Source organism: Trichechus manatus, unplaced genomic scaffold, assembly GCF_000243295.1.
Source record: "Trichechus manatus latirostris isolate Lorelei unplaced genomic scaffold, TriManLat1.0 scaffold00005, whole genome shotgun sequence".
NCBI lineage: Eukaryota > Metazoa > Chordata > Mammalia > Sirenia > Trichechidae > Trichechus > Trichechus manatus.
This window is the reverse complement of record NW_004443941.1, coordinates 32,964,702-32,984,599: the sequence shown is the minus strand read 5'-3', so window position 1 is coordinate 32,984,599 and position 19,898 is coordinate 32,964,702. Positions and strand designations below refer to the sequence as shown.

General features: G+C 38.6%; 1 protein-coding gene across 21 annotated transcripts in view; it reads left to right on the top strand.

Annotated features, from left to right (window-relative positions):
* LTBP1 (latent transforming growth factor beta binding protein 1) overlaps positions 1-19,898 on the top strand; it is a 666,638-nt gene that overhangs the window by 589,695 nt on the left and 57,045 nt on the right. For 20 of the 21 annotated variants that reach the window (XM_023736168.1, XM_023736140.1, XM_023736141.1 and 17 more), the window contains 5 exons: positions 11,673-11,849; positions 13,024-13,110; positions 15,023-15,151; positions 15,862-16,002; positions 16,974-17,144. In XM_023736168.1, coding sequence (XP_023591936.1) covers positions 11,673-11,849; positions 13,024-13,110; positions 15,023-15,151; positions 15,862-16,002; positions 16,974-17,144 — 705 coding nt within the window. Of the gene's footprint in view, positions 1-11,672; positions 11,850-13,023; positions 13,111-15,022; positions 15,152-15,861; positions 16,003-16,973; positions 17,145-17,519; positions 17,634-19,898 lie in introns of those variants that run through there. The other variant, XM_023736149.1, reaches the window with a different exon arrangement.

Genomic DNA, 19,898 nt, shown 5'->3' with positions numbered 1-19,898 from the left:
CACTAGAGCTCTGAAAAGCAATTTGCAACATAGGCTGTAGCATTTCTGCTCAGTTGTAAAATTTCCTCAGGACAACCCACATTACAACAATGAACAGTAACATAGTAATATAATGTGGTAGCCTACTAAGGTCAGAACTGGGGCTAAGAGGTGGAAATGGCAGGAAGGCAGATTTCAGATCAGTATCCGAAAGAACTTGCCAACAACTAGGGCCACTATCTTGTAAGACAGTGCTGTTTCCCATGGAAGTATCCAAGAAGAGGTGGGATACTCACTGGCAGAGGGCACCTACTTCAGCAGGGTGTGGTCCCAGATAGCCATTAAAGTACTTTCAAAGTCTAATGTCCTAAGATTTTTATTTTTAAGCTACTTCTTGGCTCCCACATAATTTTTTTTTTTTAGGTATGGTCTATTGTTTTTCACTGCCTGGGCCTTAAACAACTAATATACATCACTGTATGTTGCCTAAAAGCATCTGAAACAGAAATAACTAAAAATTGTTGAATACCAGACCACTCATCGCATTTAAGAGGGTATGGATATGAAATATAGTCTGATGCTCTTATTTCCTTGGTGCCTGCGGTAATTGCTTAATAAAAATGTTAACGTCCTTGGGCACTCTGAAGGCAGCAATAAATATTTAGTCTCGGCAACTGCAGCCTTCAAGCCTTACCCACAAAATGCTGTTCTCTGCAGTGATAGGTGCACAGAGGAGATTCTGGGTAGGAACTGAATTTTATTTTTAAAACAGAAGCTAGAATGAAAACAACACAATGAAAAAGATATATATTATAATTGATGCAAAAAATAATAATAATTGATGCAAGTGGCCCTACTTTAAGAAAAGCAAATAAGCAAAATCAGAAACAATAAACTCTATAAATTTGCATTATAAAATAATTGTTTACTTTACACAACAATTCATTATAGGGTATTTTTAAATATCAAGTTTCTCTAAACATTTAAGAGCTTATTCTCACACCATGAGCTAGATCCTAGACTTCTGCATCTAGAAGCTGCCTTAGCAGTTTTCTGGCCCAGCTCCTTTAGTTACAGGTAAAGAAATTGTGGCCCAAAGAGAAGTTCTAAGTGTTATCCTTAGGGTAATACAGCTAATGAGTGGCAGAGTTGGTACCGGAACCCGACTCAGGGATCTTCCCAATTCACCATTCCATCACTCAGGACTGAAGACCCATGACACCAAATTCTTCTAAAAATTGACTTCTTTTTTCACTTTGTTCTGTTTTCATTATTAAAATAATATATATTTTTCTCGGAAAATTAGAAAACATAAAAATATATCAAAAGGAAAATCACCTGTAGAATCACTACCAGGGATAACCTCTCTTGTCATGTTGATTTCCAGACTTTTTGAAGGAACATCCATACTCCTCCTGCCTCAGTGGAAGAATCTCCCATTTCAGTGCACTGAAATCAGGCCCCCATACTCCTCATCTGAGTGAAACTGCTTTGTCCCGAGTCATCAGTGAGCATCTCTATGCTAAAAGCCTTTAGTCTCATCACGGTCTCCATCTTCTGACTGATTTCAGGACATGGCTCTTCCCTGCATCCTCCTACCTCTTAGACTGTTCTTTCTGTGTCTCATTCTTGGACTCTTTTTCCATGGCTTGTCCCTTAAATATTGATGTCTCACAAAGTTGTATGTTTTCTCCTCTTTTTACACTCTATTCATCTACTTCTCTGATTCAGACTATTACTTATATGAGGTTCATTGCCAAAGAAATATCTTTTGTCTCCATCTTTGTCCTGAGTGCCACATTGGACAATTTCCAGCTGCCTATTAGACAACTCTCCCAAGCTGTCTTGTAAGTACAACTGACTGAAATTATCCAAAACCAGGTTAATTACCATTCCCTCTCCTAGCCTGTTCCTCTACTTTGTTTCCCTCATCAATTGTCAAATATCAATATAAACATCAATACTGGAAATCCTGAAGTCATACTTTTTTCGCCTCAGCCAGCCTTCCAAGCCATTATTACCTCCTGCCATTTCCACCTCCACAGTGCCCTTCAAATCTCTCCCTGTTCTTCTGTTACTGCTGTCCCAGGTCAGACCCTCAACGTTGCTTACCCAGACCACTGCAGTAGCCTCCCGACTTCTCTCCTTGCCTCTCTCATCAATTCCTGCTCCACGCTATAGCCCGACTTCAGCTTTTTGATACATAAATCTGGTTTTACGTCCTTTTTAGATCTTTCAACAGCCTACAGCATGAAGTCCAAAACCATTAGCAGAGCAAGAAGACCCTATATAACCTATAATCTAACCAAGATTTTTAGCTTCATCTCCCACATTCCCTATACCCTAAACTCAAGCTCCAGCCTGCTCACTGCTCCTCAAACGTGTGCTTTCCCTAGACCATACTTTTTTTTTTTTTTTTATTGTACTTCAGGTGAAGGCTTACAGAACAAATAGTTTCTCATGAAACAGAAGTACACATGATGTTTTATGACATTGGTTAACAACCCCACAACATATCAACCCTCTAACTTCTCAATGTTTTTTTTTTTTTTTGGTGAAAATACACATAGCCAAAGATACACCATTTCAAAAATTTCTACATGCACAGTTCAGTGACATTGACTACACTCTTCCAATTGTGCTGTTATTCTCACTTAGGATGAAGGCTTACAGAACAAAATAGTTTCTCATTTAACAGTTACTACAAATGTTGCCCTATGACAATGGTTAACAGTCTCACAACACATCAACAATATCCTTACTCAACCTTGGGTTCCCTATCACCAGCTTCCTTGTCTGCTTCTGCTTTCTGGCCTTTGTCACTGGACTCCTATACCTCGTTGGTCTCATTTGGTTTTATGGGGCTGTCCACTCCCAGGCTGAACAGTGAACCTCGGAGGTAACTTCACCACTGAGCTAAAAGGGTGTCTGGGAGCCATACTCTCAGGGTTTCTCCAGTCTCCTTTAGGCCAGTAAATCCGGTCTTCTTTTTGTGGGTTAGAATTATGCTCTACATCCTTCTCCAGCTCTGTCCAGAACCCTCTGTTGAGATCCTGGTCAGAGAAGTCAGTGGTGGTAGCCGGGCACCATCTAGCTGTACTGGACTCAGTCCGGTGGAGGCCTTGGTAGCTGTGGACAATTAGTCCTTCTGACTAATCTTTTCCTTGTATCCTGTTCTCTTCATTCTCCCTTGCTCCTGAAGGGATGAGACCAGTGGAGTATCTTGGATGGCCGCTCACAGGCTTTTAAGACCCCAGACACTACTCACCAAGGCAGAATGTAGAGCATTGTCTTTATAAGCTGTGTCATGCCAATTGAGCTAGATGTTCCCGAGACCACCTAGACCATACTTTTGTTCCTGCTAACTCCTCTGCCTGCTGTTCCCTCTCATACAAACCCTTTTCTTGAACTCTTACTCCAGCCTTTAAAAGTCAGCTTAACTGTCACCACGTTGTCAAGCTTTCCCCAGATCCCCAGGGCAGAATGAATAGATTCTGCCTCTTTGCTCTCATAATACTTTGTTCATTATAGTTAACTGTCTCTATGTCTTATTCCTCTTCGTTTTTCCAAAACTTTCTGGGCACCTGTAACCTAGCTCCCTGCTTACCACAGTGCTTGACATATGGTAGATGCTCACCAACTATTGAATAAAATTGTCTCTCCACGTTCAAGAATGTGTCCTTCCATAACCCATCCAGCTCATCCCCAGCTAGTCTGTAGAATAAAAATAATTGTTTATTTTCTCAAAGGTAAACAGGGCACACCTAAAAGAGGAAATTTTTATTCACACTTCTATGTGGGGAATAGTTCTCCTGCTTGCTTTGGTTAAATTGCAAGTGGAGTAAAAGAAGGAAGAGCGTTTATGTGCTGTCAAGGGATAATTTGTGCGACTCATTGGCATGGTTCTGACAGTTGAACTCAAGCAGCATTCTTGCTCCCTCTTCCTAGAGGGATACGCTACAGTTTTTGTATGTGTACGTGTTTTTTTAAAATTAGGAAACCACATATATTATCACTCAGTTGTTATATCCGGCAAAGTACGTTTTTAAAAAGACCGTTGGTAGGGGAAAAAAAAAATAAAGGCAGGAAGATCACAATATTTAGAATGCAAACATTGTAAAATACCATAAAACTCCTGAGGTCTTACTGGGTTTTTGTAATGGATCTATAATATAAATGTAGGTACAGCTGAGAAAAAATATGCTTATTTAAAAAAAGGGGGTGTCAAGTTTCTTCCCATATTCAAAGACAATATTGAGAAGAGTTTACTAATTTCTAAACCTTGCTTTTAATAAATTTTCTGCTTGCTATATATAGTGTCTGAAGGCAGTGGTGGTTCAGTCATGGAATCCTCACCTTCCATACAGGAGACCTGGGTTAGATTCCAGGCCAGTGCACCTCATGTTCAGCTATCACCTATCTGTCAGTGGAGGCACGCATATTGCTATGATGCTGAACAGATTTCAGCGGAGCTTGCAGACTAAGACAGAGTAGGAAGAAAGGCCTGGTGATCTACTTCCGAAAATCAGCCAATAATAACCCTATGGATCACAAAGGCCTAATCCCCTACCCATCACGGGGATGGCACAGGACTGGGCAGTGTTTCATGCCGATTCAATGGCAGGTAACAATAACAACACGTACAATAATATTTTTCTGATAAAGAGATGTCAATATTTTAATGAACTGACATATCAGTCAATCAAAGTGACAAGCTTAAACTATATATATATAACCATTTTATCTTCTTAATACTACAAGATACACTCATACTGTTGCATTAGAAATGCATCTCAGATCCTAGAATTTGCTATAAATTAGGTCTGAAGAGGATGGTTTTACATTCTTTTTAACTATTTCCAGACATTTTAGTTGTCCCTTCAGCCTTGGCATTATTGGCGCAGTTATCTGTACCAGCCCCCACCACACACTGGTGTCAGTGTGGTTACCGGTCTTGTATTGCTGTGAAGTCTACTTATTTAAAGAAACTGCCCTGTCCTGGATGTTGTCATTTTTCCATCTCCGTATACCATATATGCTTCCTGTTTTCAGTCGTCCCAGTATACTTCTCTCCCATTTTTCTTTCTGCACAGACCTTTAGTCTGCTTTCTAGAGCTCCTTCTTCTTTTCTTCTCCTGACTTTTCCAGTGTCTCAAAATATCTCCATAATCACAGCTTTCTCTTCTCTCCACCTTCACCCCAGCCTTTTCCGATCCCAGGCCCACTTGTCTCATTCCTTTCTAATTCCTTTGCCAGAATAACAAGCAAAAACAAAACCATTCATTCAGTCTGACTAGTATCTATCACATACCTTCTAAGTGCGAGGCCGTGAGGTGACTGCTGTACTACCCGGGCACCTAAGTCAGAAACCCCCTTTGCCCTCACCATCCCATATCACTTGGTCATACATTGGGCATTTCTACTCCAGTCCTCAGAAGTCCCTGGGTGGTGCAAACAGTTTACGCATTTGCTGCTAACCAGAAGGTTGCCAGTTTGAGTCCACCCAGAGACACCTCAGGAGAAAGCCCTGGAAATCTACTTCCCAAAAATCAGCCATTGAAAACCCGATGGAGCACAGTTCTGCTCTGACACGCATGAGGTCGCTGTGAGTCAGAATCCGGTCGATGACAACTGGTTTATCCCATCCTCGGACTCTCAAAGTCTTGTTCTGTGAAATTACTGTCCTAGCTGGCCTCCTCCTTAGTGCCCTGGTCTCTTATTTTATGACTTCCTCTGCAGACTACCTCTCCCCTCACCTTGCTATACTCACCCAAACTTAAGTTGTACTTTTTGCTCCTCCTTACCCCCCTCTAGCACTTTATTTGTTGGCCCTTATTTTTTTTTAAATTAATCTTTCAAGTCTCAGTTCAGATATCAACTCCTCCAGGCAGCCTCCCCTGATAGCCTTCCCCACCCCATCGTGCTACAGTGTGGGCCAGATCCCCATGTGTCCGGCACCTGTACTCCCAGCACAGCCACAGTTTGCTGGTCTGATTCCCCAGCTAATTGAGCTCTTTAAGAATGGGAAGTGTCTGAAGGTATCTTCTTTTAAAGCATTTTTTTCTCTTGTACTTTACCTTGTAACCTGGATTTTGACTTCTCTCCCATCATTTACCATCTGAAGCCACCTCCTTTCTGTCATCTTCCTTTTTATTTGCATCCCTTCATATCTCCCAATTATCAGTGCTTCTTTTCTGAAACTGATAATGATTTTCTCCTGAACTCCACTTAAAAACACACAGACACACACATTTTGCCTCATCTTCTAAGTCTTGAGTGAGTAAACTAGAAAAAAAGAAATGAGTGGATTTCCAGATTCTCTTTTACTACTCCTTGAAATATTGCTCTAGAATTCCTTGTCTCAAAAAAGCATGTGATTGTATAAAACATTAGTGCCTGTGGCAATTTTAAAAATAAAGAAAATGAAACTTTTAATTGTGCTGAAAGTAAGTTACTGAATATTACCACACTCACTGACTTTTATAAATTGATCTTTTTTAGGACTACAGGCAGATGTTTCATTTGAGGGGCACTAATACTCACATGGAGCCCTGGTGGCACAGAGGTTAAGAGCTTAGCTGCTAACCAAAAGGTCAGCAGTTTGAATACACCAGGCGCTCCTTGGAAACCCTGTGGGGCAGTTCTTCTCTGTCCTGTGAGAGTCACTATGAGTCAGAATCAACTCAATGGCAACGGGTTCAATGGGGTATTTACTCACACGTATTTATGATGTTACTCTTTGGCCGTTGTAGTAATCTGACTGCCCCAGAAGGATATGGAGGGGATTAGTCCTAACAGCCTTTAGAACACATTGCAAATGGAAAGTGAAAGCATTTAAAGCAAAAACAAGGGCCACTTAAAATGCTTTAGTGTCTGCTTTAACCAAAAATGTTGCACATTTTCTTACCCCAACAGCAAGCCTGAGCTTGGACACATTTGGGGATAGACTGAAAAAGGAAACAAGCCTACAAGAAAATGCCCACACTCTTTTCAATCTGATGATCCAAGGGAGAGGGAGCTCCCAGAAAGGGCTTGCCATAGGCAGCGACTGCAGCTTAACCCGCACTTTTCCTATTCAGAGCAAGGAAACACGATCACACTAGCCTGGTTCAGTCTTATACTGAACTCCACATGGTAGTAAACCCCTTGCCATCAAGTCGTTTCCAACTCATGGCCATCCTATAGGACAGAGAAGACCTACCTCATAGGGTTTCCAAGGAGCAGCTTGTGGATTCGAACTGTTGACCTTTTGGTTAGCAGCCAAACACTTAACCACTGTGCCACATGGGAGTAAGATGTAGGAAAACCATCAGGGATTATCTACTGGCCTCCCTTCATTTGTCTGAAAGAGAAAAGAGAAATAAAAAGAAAAAAAAGGTAAAGCAAAGAAATTCATGCCAGTTGAGATGCTAAGAAGCTGGCCCCTTGGAAGGGGTTGGGGAAAACACTGGACATTGGACACTTGGAAGCAGCCTCAGTTTTCTCTTCTGGAAAGTGGGGATATTCTGTAACCTATACCATCAGTCTCATGAAGTTATTCTGTGGATCACACGACAAAGCCTCTGAAAGTTCCTTCCAAAACTCAGGTGTAAAATGTCCAGATACTCACTTCCACAGCACTGGGGTTAAAATGTACAAATTGTTGCTCATACACAGATGTTAAACCAGCCTGTTAATACAAATTGAAAACTCAAATCTGAATATTCTGAAGAAATAATATATTTCTTAGGAGTCTGTGGCATAAGATGTAGTGTGACTAATCTTATTCGTAAAATCTTGAAAAATAATAAAATTCATTCTTTTTAATGCTTGGAACTTTCTATAACCGTTGATTTGACCTTTCCTTTAAAATTATTTTCCAATGGAAAATCTCCACCCCTGGCAGCAGTGAACTAAACTCATACAGAGATTCATTAAAGAAATTATGTTGAATATATTCACTTGTTGGTGTTTTCCACCAATCGAAAAATGCTCTAGGAAATTATGTAAAGGTTAAGAAGATAGGAAAATAGCAGTTTTTCACAGAATGACCTTTGTCAACCAATTTTTAAAAAAAGAGATTTGCATCTCTTTCCAAGCACAGATGAGCGCCTGACTAACCCTCAATTTCAGCTGTGTAAACATTGAAATTTCAAACTGCTTGGAAAGAAAATAGGAGTAAAACTTGTAACAACCAACGTAAAACCTAAATAATACATTATTATTTATCGTTTACAATAATACGATATTATTGATTGTTTCCCTTATGCAAAAATCAATGAGTTTCCTTCCCAAGAAAAGGCACGACAGAAAAGGTAATTTTATTTTATTCTTTAGTTTCTATGGTGCAAATGTGTATTGAACATGGTACACATTAAACCTGTTGCCGTTGAGTCAATTCTGACTCATAGCAACCCTATAGGACTAGGTAGAGCTGCCCCATAAGGTTTCTAAGGCTGTAATCTTTACGGAGCAGATGATCATCTCTTTCTCCCGTGAAGCTGCTGGGTGGGTTCGAACTGCCAACCTTTTGGTTAGCAGCTGAGTGCGTAACTGTTACACCACCAGAGCTCCATTGTGGCGTGTTCCAAAACCAAAACCCACTGTCATCAAGTTGATTCCGACTCATAGGGACCCTGTAGGACAAAGTAGAACTGACCCATAGGGTTTCCAAAGCTGTAAATCTTTATGGAAGCAGACTGCCACATATTTCTCCAGTGGAGGGGCTGGTGAGTTTGAAGTGCCAACCTTTCAGTTAGCAGCCGAGCACTTTAACCACGGCACCACCAGGGCTCCTGGTGAACATTGTAGGAAACACAAAAACAGTGTTTACAAAAAAATACAGATTTTTTGGCAAGCTTTGACTCAGACAGAGCTTGTTTTCTTCTTCCCTGTGGCCATAGCAGTCTTCTTTGAGGTCCTACTGCCTACTATTCCACTTTATAATAAACACCATGACATACCTAAAACTTTGTACATGCGGAAGAACAATTATTGAGCACTTCCTTAGCACACGCTGGAAAGTAAACCTGATGTTGCAAAACTCTGATTTATGTTTCTTGCTTGATTTATAGTTCTAAATGTATCTGTTAGTAGCTAGCTGCATTTTTACATCAGCTGAATAAAATAGTTGACCACAATTGTTAATAGTAATCAGTTTATTTACTAATATTGAGGAAAGTTTATAAAATTTTCTACAGAGTTTATGATAGAATTGATAATTTAAATTATGCACCCTGTTGCGAGTTACCAGTTGCTGTGAGTAGATTCTGACTACTGGCAACCCCAAATGTGTCAGAGTAGAACTGTGCTCCATAGGGTTTTCAATGGCTGATTTTTGGAAAGTAGATCACCAGGACTTTCTTCCAGTGCATCCTTAGTTTCCTAAATACTTCCATGCCTAAGAGCTTGGAGCCCCAACTGAAGAGAATGAGCTGTCAGTGATCCCTTCCATTGCAGTGGGTAAAGCATAATTCTTCCCTCTGCACAATGAAGCCAGCTAGACAAGATGAAGAATGTGGCAGGTTTTATACAATCTAACACACGAGGAAATGGTTTAAAACTGCTTCATAGGTTCAAATTTGTCATCAGCTTTTAACACTAATTTAGAGTCCAAAGTGAAATCTATCAAGGACAGAAAAATCTGAGAATTAACCAGAATCAAGTGTGTGACATCTTTTATATTCTTTTTGATACTTCTGTGTTCTGAGAGCAATGTATCCTACAGAGATTTGTTTGCTTGTGTTATTGACTGAATTGTGTCCCCCAGAAATGTATATTGTAAGTCCTAATCCCTATGCCAAAGGATGTAATCCCATTTAGGAGTAGAGTTTTATTTATTATGTTAATGAGGCCGCATCAGTGTAGGGTGTGTCTTAAACCAATCACTTTGGGGATATAAAAGAGCAGATTAGGCACAGAAGAAAGCAAGGACAAATGGAGGACGATAGATGCCACTTGGAGATTTCCAAGGAATTCTGAGAAGAACACTAGAGAAACTGACACAAGGATTAGATAGAACAGATAGAAAGAGTACCTCTCCTAGATCCGGTGGCCTGAGTTTGGACTTCTAGCTTCCTAAACGGTAGGAAAATAAATTTCTGACATTAAAGCCACCCACTTGTAGTATTTGTTATAGCAGCGCTAAGAAACGACAGCTTGCTTGTTTTTAATGCCATAGGAAAAGGGCAAGGGCAGTTAGTTTTCTGATAGAATTTTTGTGAACTTATATTTTAAAAATTTCTTTTCTTTTTGATATATTCATCAAGTTTTCAAAGTCAACCAGACCCTGCCAAAATAAATACATACAAAACTATTGTGGAAGTAACTCATTACATGTTTCTATAATTATTATCTACTAACTTAAAAAAAATAAAGGTAAGTAGTTGTTGACATTAAAGTCATTGTCTTCACTGGCAAATATATTCCCTTTGTCCCTACAGTTCTTTTGGGTCCCGGAATCTAGAATTAGCAGAGTTCTAATGAAAGTATTTCATTAGAATTAATCTAAGTAGTTGTGATGGCAGTAGTCAGCTTCCTATTTGTTATAACATAAAATAAAAACTCAGTACATTCTAACTGTATCATAGACAGTAATTTTAACTCTTGCATACAGTAGGGAAGGGATTAGACTACTTTCCAAGCCTAGTCAGAAAATATTGCTTATTTCAAAAAATCACTAACTTGTTCAAAAACTTACAATCTGATTGAATTAAATAAGTTTTATTATTATTTGAAAGTGGGTGGATTTTGTTCTAATCACTTGTGTTCTTTCATATTACCTACTTTGTCTTTTATCACAGGCGGTTAAACTGAGTGTATGAAAATATAATTTGCTCTAGGCCACACTTAAACTAGGACTAGAACCAGGCCTTGAAATTCTACCCTGAGGTGTAGCTGGCACTTATTATTTCATTCAGTGTTATACATTTGCAACAATTTAAGTACTTAGATTTCCAGTGATGGAAGGCTTATTTTATAGATTCCAGATTACTACAGTGTTTTCCCAGTTATCTTCTTCTGCTTTGAACTATTCAGAAACGATGGGGAGCATAGTTGATTCAGATAACCACCTAAGGGTTAAATATTACGTGTGGCCCCATGTCTCTGGTCAAATGTTGGGGGAAGTTTTCATTGATTTAAGTAGGTGTTACAGCTCAGTAAACAATGGTCCTAGGTTTGGCAGGAAAGCATATATGGAAACTCTACTCACAGCCAAATGTACAAGAATAAAGTAATTGGTTAACGTAAAAGGAAATGATTTTGACAGATTTACATTCTTGAGGTGTGTTAGAAATCTACCAAAATTCAGGATTCAAGTGTATTTTCATTTTGAAGTGAAAGAATTGGACACTGAAAGTGGAAAGCAGCGTTCTTTCTGTAGATAAAATGCTATGGAGACCAGAGCTTCCAGCAAGTTTGTTCCAGTTCAAACCTCTGGTGAGAATTTGCATTTCTAACAAGTTCCCAGGAAATTATACATTAGAATCACCTGGGAATCTTGTTAAACTGTAGATTCTGATTCAGTATATCTGAGGTGGAAATGCAAATTCTCTTCAGGGAACTTGTTAGAAATGCAAACTCTCAGCAGGGGTTTTGAACTGAAATGAACTGGGTTTGAAGCCCTGATTGAAACTTGTGTTTTCTGCTCTCTTGCCTTGTAGATAGATCTAATGTGTCTTATCAACACTCCTTTTACTTTCTCTACTGTTTAGATTTAGATGTAGATCAACCCAAAGAAGAAAAGAAAGAATGCTACTATAATCTAAATGACGCCAGTCTCTGTGATAATGTCCTGGCCCCCAATGTCACCAAACAGGAGTGCTGCTGTACCTCTGGTGCTGGGTGGGGCGATAACTGTGAGATCTTCCCCTGCCCGGTCTCAGGGACTGGTAAGAATCAGCTGAGAGCTGTACTCACACTTATGTTTGTCATGTGATATCCATCAGCCTTGAAATGTTCTGCTTTTGGTGACTACATTGAAACCTTGAAATAATGACATTCACTGGTACCTGCCATAGTTGACTTAAAGTGAGATTATGGTGAATTTCATTCGGTGCTGGAGCAATCACCCTCACTGCAACTCAGTGTGGATTCTTAAACTTACTTCTGTCCATGACAGAGTATACTGTCGCAGTGAGGTTCTGTCTGATATTTTGGAAGAAAGATAATTCGACTTTATTCCGTTTTTAAATTAAAATCTTTTTTTTTTTTTTTTTTTTTTACTAACAATGACACAGCATTATCCATAACTTTGTTGTTAGCTGCCATTGAGTTGATTCTGACTCATGGTGACCAGTATGTGTAGAGTAGAACTGCTCCATACGGTTTTCAAGGCTGTGACCTTTCAGAAGCAGATTGGCAGGCTGTCTTCCAAGGCACTTCTGAGTGGGTTTGAACTGCCAACCTTTCAGGTAGTAGGTGAGTGCTTAACTGTTTATGCCACCCAGGGACTCCTACCCATAGCTGTTGCTGTTGTTGTTGTGTGCTGTAGAGTCGATTCCAAGTCATTGCAACCCTATAGAACAGAGTAGAACTGCTCCATAGGGTTTCCTAGGCTGTAATCTTTGCAGGTGCAGATCACTAGGTCTTTTCTCCCGAGGAGCAACTGGTGGATTTGAACTGCCGACTTTTTGGTTAGCATCTGAGCACTTAATCATTGCACCTCCAGGCCTTCTTATCCGTAACTAGAGCTTGTATATTTAAAGTGAGATTTTTGTTGATGGTTTCTTACGAAACTTTTAAAATACTAGACAGCATGGTAATTTAGAAATGATAGTCATAACATCAAGTTTAAAATGGGTAAAGTATGGGTGAATTACAAGGGTTTTAAATATATATATAAGTAAACTTATGAAGACATTGGATTTACTTGCACCTAATTCATAATTGTTGAGTTTGTGCTGAATTGATTTGCCTGAATTAGATGGGTAAGATTTGCCTTAGAATGACTGAACCTGAGAAAGCAAAATCTAAATGAAAAGAAAAATGCATTCATGGAAGATGCTGATTTTTTTCTTTTTTCTACTTATTTTTTTTTCTTGGTTTTGTCTTTCCTGATATCAGCCGAATTCACTGAAATGTGTCCTAGAGGGAAAGGTTTTGTCCCCACTGGAGAATCCACTCACGGAGTTGGTGGCCAGAATTATAAAGGTCAGAATCGAGCAGAAACGAATTTGCAATGTATGTAGATATCAGAGATGCAAGTAAAAGTATAAATTGGGTTACACAGAATTGAAGTCCTTTTATGCTATGGGAAATGGTTGCAGAGCTTTTAGTTCTACGTTGAAAGAAGACCCTGTTGACTCTGGGAAGATCTGTGGCTTGGGAATCAGAACACTCAAGGCTGTGTGACATTAGGAGGTCCCTTAACCTTCTGAGCTTCAGTTTCTTCATCTCTGAGATAGGAATAATGTCTCAAAGGTTATCCAGAGGACTAAATGAGATAATATGCATAAAAGTACTTAACAAAATTCTATACTTAGTAGGTACTGAGTAGATTTACTCTTTCACTTCAGACCTGAATCAGAAATCGTATAAATTATTACCATATACATTTGACCATCATCATGTTTGTTTTTATTGTTACCAACAAAGCTGAGACTCTTCCTTTCTCAGAAGATATCCTGCTACTGCTAGGACTTTTTACTAATGGTCACAGATGCATTAAGGAATGGAAAAGATGAGAGCAAAATTAGATATGGTTTATATATTTAATGCTATTTTCCTATAATTCTAAAATAAATGTGAAGCTTCTTTATTTTGATGAAATTTAAACCACATGTATAAGCATTGCATTACCTATCCACTTTTTACATTTCCCTGATGATAGAAGTATTATTACTTTTTCTATACAATGTGATTTTTTTTATTTACAGTTTTAATACTGAAAATTGCTAAGTGGCTGGAAAACAGACTGTAAAAATATTTTTATTGTTCATCCATTTTTGGAAAGCTAGTGTTTTAATAATAGTGTATAATTCAGTAACTAGATAAGAAATTCCATGTGTTTTTGAAATACATTCTATGATTTAGTCCAATTAAATTGCAAGAAGGCTTGGTTTGCAATATGTCTTTACTGTTTTTAAAGTTCACAGATATCATATACTATATTTGTACAGGGATGTGGTTAAATCTCATTTCATATTATAGAACAGAGCCTTGATTTTACCAAAGAGTTATTCTGTCTTTTATGTAAAATAAATTTCTCCTACCCTGTCTTAGCAGTGCTGTAAGTGCTGGAAGAAGATTGGATTCAGATCCAAGCAGCCATACGTGTAACTTTAAGCAAGTCGTCACACAGTCCCTAATTTTAAAAATGAGGACTAGATAAAATTAGCTCTAAAACACTAAGACTGATGCTGATAATAATAGCAATAAAAGCAATAGATAACATCTTTTGAAACTTTACATGTAGCGGATAGTATACTGAGGCCTATACAGGGATGATCTTGTTTAATTCTTTCAATCCTATTGGGTAGGCATTTTTATTAGCCCCATTTTATCAGTGAGTAAACTGAGGCTCGGTGATGCAAGATCTCTAGATTTTATGGAGGGATGGGTCTACCAACACCCTCAGCAATTTGTGCTTTCATTAGCTAATTTTTTTCACCAAAAAAAGACTTTCGTCAAGTGTCATCAAACTTTTCTCAGGGGCTTTATTCTCAATTAGTGAATGGGCCAGAATATATATTTACAGAAATGCACATTTCTAAAAAGATGTATTCTTTAGAGAATATCTTTGGTGCCAGTATGGAATTCATAGACTATTTCACCAAATGTAAGGTAGCATCTCAGAAACCATGTTTACGACTATACCTTCTCTGATAGTGTTTTGGAGATTACTCCCTAAGTACCCCCAGAGAAGCCACATCTGATTATGCTTCTGTACTTGAATTAGGCCTAACTATAAGAATTTTATATTGCCATGTCTGTAAGATTCTCTGGAAATATAAGCAATATTACAATATCTAACATGAAGCCCAATAATAGTTATACTTTCCTTTTTAGATAAAATAAATCAAAACTACCTCCTCTTTGTATTTCTCATTTTTTCTGCCCATAGATGCAGATGAATGCTCACTCTTTGGACAAGAAATCTGCAAAAATGGCTTTTGTTTGAACACTCAGCCTGGTTATGAATGCTACTGTAAGCAGGGGACATACTATGACCCTGTTAAATTGCAATGCTTTGGTAAGTTTTAAGAGGATATATTATAGTTTATTGTAAAAATATACAGATGAAAAAAAATAAGTAATGCTATGTAGTAAAAACAATTTCTTTGAATCTAAATCTTGTGTTGAAAAGGTCTGTACATGCCTTATGGAACTTTTGCTTGAGCACGATTTAAGAAAATAAAAACCCTCCATACTACTACTTGAGTGGATTTCAAACAAGGAGTTAATATTCAACATGGAAATATAATTCAGGTCACTGGTATAACTGAAATTTTTTTTTTTTTTTTTTTTTTTGGTCTGTGGAACCTCCTGTTTCATCAGTCATACCATGCAAATGAAAATCATCTTTAAATACTGACCCAGACTGTAATGCCTAAGCAGAAAGGCATATACACCAGGCAGAAACACATAGCAAAAGGAAATAATTTTAAAACTATCATAAAGAGGCATTTTATCTTAAATGTCTAAACCTATCCTGTCCATAGATATTTTCTTTTCTTGTTTAATGTCAGCAGCAGCAGTGGCAGCATTGTTTTTTCAGTCAGTACAACTTACATTTTTATAGTCAGAACTGTTCTTTTTTGGGTAACTACATGTAGTTAATTAAAAGGTGGCAGCCCCTGAAATCTGGATTCAATTTAGCAATGTATAAAATTTGGTAAGCCTGTGAGATACAACAGATTCCTGATTTTCTTTAGTTATGTTTTTTTCTTTTTTCCTGTTAAGATATTGATGAATGTCAAGACCCCAGCAGTTGTATTGATGGCCAGTGTATTAATACAGAAGGTTCTTATAACTGCTTCTGTACTCATCCAATGGTCTTGGATGCTTCAGAAAAGAGATGTATACAGCCAGCTGAATCAAATGGTATGTTTGGATGTGAGGTGCAGACCTGTGTCCAAATAAATAGCGTGAGATTTTCCTTTTGACTACATGTTAGCTAGTGGAAAATACAAAAATCGACCCCTTGGGTACTTTGAAATAATTAGAATAAGATGCTAAGAGAAACAATTATAAGCTGTGTGGTCATATCATCAAAATGGAGAAAGTTTAATACTCTGAACATATTCATTTAACGAACAAAGGAATTTGGAGTGGCTAAGCAGATGCATAGCTGTTTCATACCTGGGAGCTCATCGTACTTAATCCTCAGAGGCAGCTGAGAAAGATGTAAGTTCAGGGGAAGGTAATTAGGTTTGCTTGACTGAGTTGAGGGCATGGGTGAGACTAGGCAGAACAGAGTGTGGAGATGGACAAGAAAGTGGAGAGTCATGAGTTTCAGTGATAGAAATGAACTCTTATTCATCCCTGACGAGGTGAGGTGCCGCTGAAGGCCAGCATAATCGATCATCACATTTAGCAGACTACTTTAGATGAAGTCAGTTGAAAGGGCTCTTGGACAAAACGTCACTAGTCCAGGGCTCTGGCAGATGAAATGAGTGAGAAAGCACGCATTCAAAAATGTTACGTGGATAGAAATGGGAGGATTTGACGGAGGACTAAATGTGAAAAAGCAAAGATTAGAAGAAAGAGAAGTTCATCAGGATTATGAAGTACAGGCAAGATAGTGGGGACATTTCATATAAAGGAGGGAAGCTATGAAGAGAAAAATTTAGTGGGAACATGATGGGCAGGTTGAATTTCACCTGATGGAATGACACCCAATTGGAAATGACAGAGGTTTGATCCAAGGAAAGATCAGGCTGGATTTAGACTTTTACTTGGAAGTCACTCTTAGAAATCAGGATGGAAACTTTGAGACTCTCTGGCTTCCACCACAGTGTTTATGAAATAAGAATAACAGTGTAGTTGTCATGGAACTTTGTCTTCCCTTTTAGAACAAATTGAAGAAACCGATGTCTACCAAGATCTGTGCTGGGAACATCTGAGTGATGAGTATGTGTGTAGCCGACCACTTGTTGGCAAGCAGACGACCTATACAGAGTGCTGCTGTTTATACGGAGAGGCCTGGGGCATGCAGTGTGCCCTCTGCCCCATGAAAGATTCAGGTGAGGCCTCATCCATTTCCTTCTGCAGGAGGACTTTTGGAAATAGGTTCTTTCTTCCCAACTGTTTTGGAGCCTGACAGTTATCTTTCACTTCTGTATCTCCGTCTTCACTCCTCACGTTTTACTTTCATCAGCTGTGTGTGTGTGGGTGTGTGTGTGTAGGGAGGGGATGAGCAGGATTACATAAACATCTGACTCCTGGTTTACCTCCAATCTAGCCCGTCATTAATTTTTGAAACTCTCATTCCGTTTCCCCAAAGAATGGTAAATGACCCAAAGAAGTGTTATGTAACTTAGCCATCAGTGGCATAGGTCTTTAGAATTTATATTTCTGTAACTTCCTTTTTTTTTTATAATTCTTCCCATTCCTATCAGGTCCCGCTTAGAGCAAAGAGTATTGAAGTAGAGACCATAGAAAATCTTTATACATGAAAGTCCAAATTCTTATGTCAACTTCTTTGTTAGAGATTTAAGAAAGAGGTTGGAACAATACAGGAAGAGAGTAGAAAGTAAGTGAAAAAATATTTGAATAAACCTCCTTTCCTTTCAGGTTTTAGATCTAGGGTGAAATCTTTGGTCAAATGGAAAAAATAGGGCAGCCCAAGTTCCCTGTTTCATCCCCTCTTCTAGAGTTGGAGGAAGATTGGAATGTGCTGACCCTGGGTTCCTTGGCCAGGCTATTTGGTGGCTGTTGAGTTGTGCACTGATTGCGTATTTCTCTTCTTACCACTCATTAAACGAGAGCACTCAAAACTGTTTGGTATACCACTTTGTCTTTGACTGTAAGATTGATTGGTGGTGCAGTGGTTAAGAGCTCAGCTGCTAGCCAAAAGGCTGGCAGTTCAAATCCACCAGCCACTCATTGGAAACCCAGAATTGACTCAGTAACAACAGGTTTGGTTTTGGTTTGGTTTAAAAACATAGTGTGTTGGTATAAACTGAAGAATTTTTTGACAAACATATTCTCAGAATAGACAAAGGGGAAGAATTGATTGAAAAGAGAAAATGCATTAATTTTTAGTTAATTAAAATACTCTTTTCAAGCTATTTAATAAATTAGCTTTGAGTTTATAAATAACTTAAAACCACTGAAGCATAAAAAGGAAATAACTTGAAATGCCATAAGAAGAAAATGAATAGCAAAGGATAAAGAGCAAATACATAAAGAAATAGATAGCAATAATGGCAACCCAGCATTGGAAAGATGGTGGGTTCTAGGGCCAGACAGGTTGAGTTCCAACACTGCCCACAGCCACTTGGTGATGGTAAGAATAACCTCATCTTCTGAAGCTTATTTGTCAAATGGAGGCATTAACATCTATCTCATACTGTCACTAGGGTTGGTGTCACGCAGTGCAGTAACTCATGGTGTCACTCCCCCATGCTAACTACCACAGTGTTGTAGCTAAAACACCAGAGTATTTGACAAAATTAGCAACTATAGAAACACCGGCATCAACGAAAACAACAGCATGTGCTTGTAGCACATGCAGACGAAACCACATGATTTGAAGTATCTTTGTAATTGGGTAATAATGAAAGCTCTGACCAGAGTGCTTTAGAAGGTTCAAAAAGTAAATTAGCATAGAATTTTAGCCCTGTAGGTATATTAATACATGTAAGGTGGGCTTATGAAAAATTTTTTTGCTGTTGTAACTAACTACAGGGATATTTTTTATAAAGAATAGTATGTTGAAACACTGCACAAAAATTGTATAGACAGTTGTTTTGACATCATCCCCTCTAAAAGTGTCACCCAGTGTGGTCCGTATCCTGCTAGTGATGCCACTGTTGTATCTTGTTGGATCGTTGAGAGGATGGGGAGGATATAGGCAGAGCAGGCACACAGGAAGTGGTATAGTTACTAGCACTGCTGTTGTCTTTGTCTCTGGAGGCAGATGCCACATGGAGGAGAAAATTCAATCAGTAAGAAGTGACTACAGTGAGGCTTGAGTCATCTTTTCATCATGTTCTACTACCGCCAATCTTTTCTAATTCTGCAGTGCTTTTTATTTTATTTTTTTTCAGCAACGGATAGTCATACTAAAAAGTTAATTAGGGATATTATATCCCCCTTCACCTGCCCCATTGCAATTGAACTAAACCCCTTAAAATGTCTGCTCTTAACAGCTTGTTTTTATCATCTTAGCCTTTTCCTTATACATTAAAACCCGTTGCTGTGGAGTGTATTCTGACTCAAAGCAACCCTGTAGTACAGTAGAACGGCCACATAGGGGTTTCCACGGCTGAGCCCTGGTGGTGCAGTGGTTAAGAGCTATGGCTCCTAACCAAAAGGTTGGCAGTTCAAATCTACCAGCCGCTCTTTGGAAACACTATAGGGCAGTTCTACTCTGTCCTATAGGGTCACTATGAGGCAGAATCGACTCGACGGCAACTCATTTTTTTAACGGGTGTAGATTGCCACATCTTTCTCCCACAGAATGGCTGGTGAGTTTGAATCACCGACCTTACAGTTATCAACCAAACACTTAACCACTGCTCCACCAGGGCTCCTACCCTATACATAAGTTACTGTTATGTATTTATATTAGTTATTTTTATATATTTTTATATAAACAGAATATTTAAAACTCCACTTCCTATCATTGATCTAAGACACATTATTTTACTTTTTTTATTTTTTTTTTACATTTCACCTCTGAAATTGGGAGCAACTTGCAATAGATGGCATCTAGCAGTAGCCACAAGCCTTTTCTTTTTCTCACATTTTAACATCTTTTTTTTTTTTTTTTT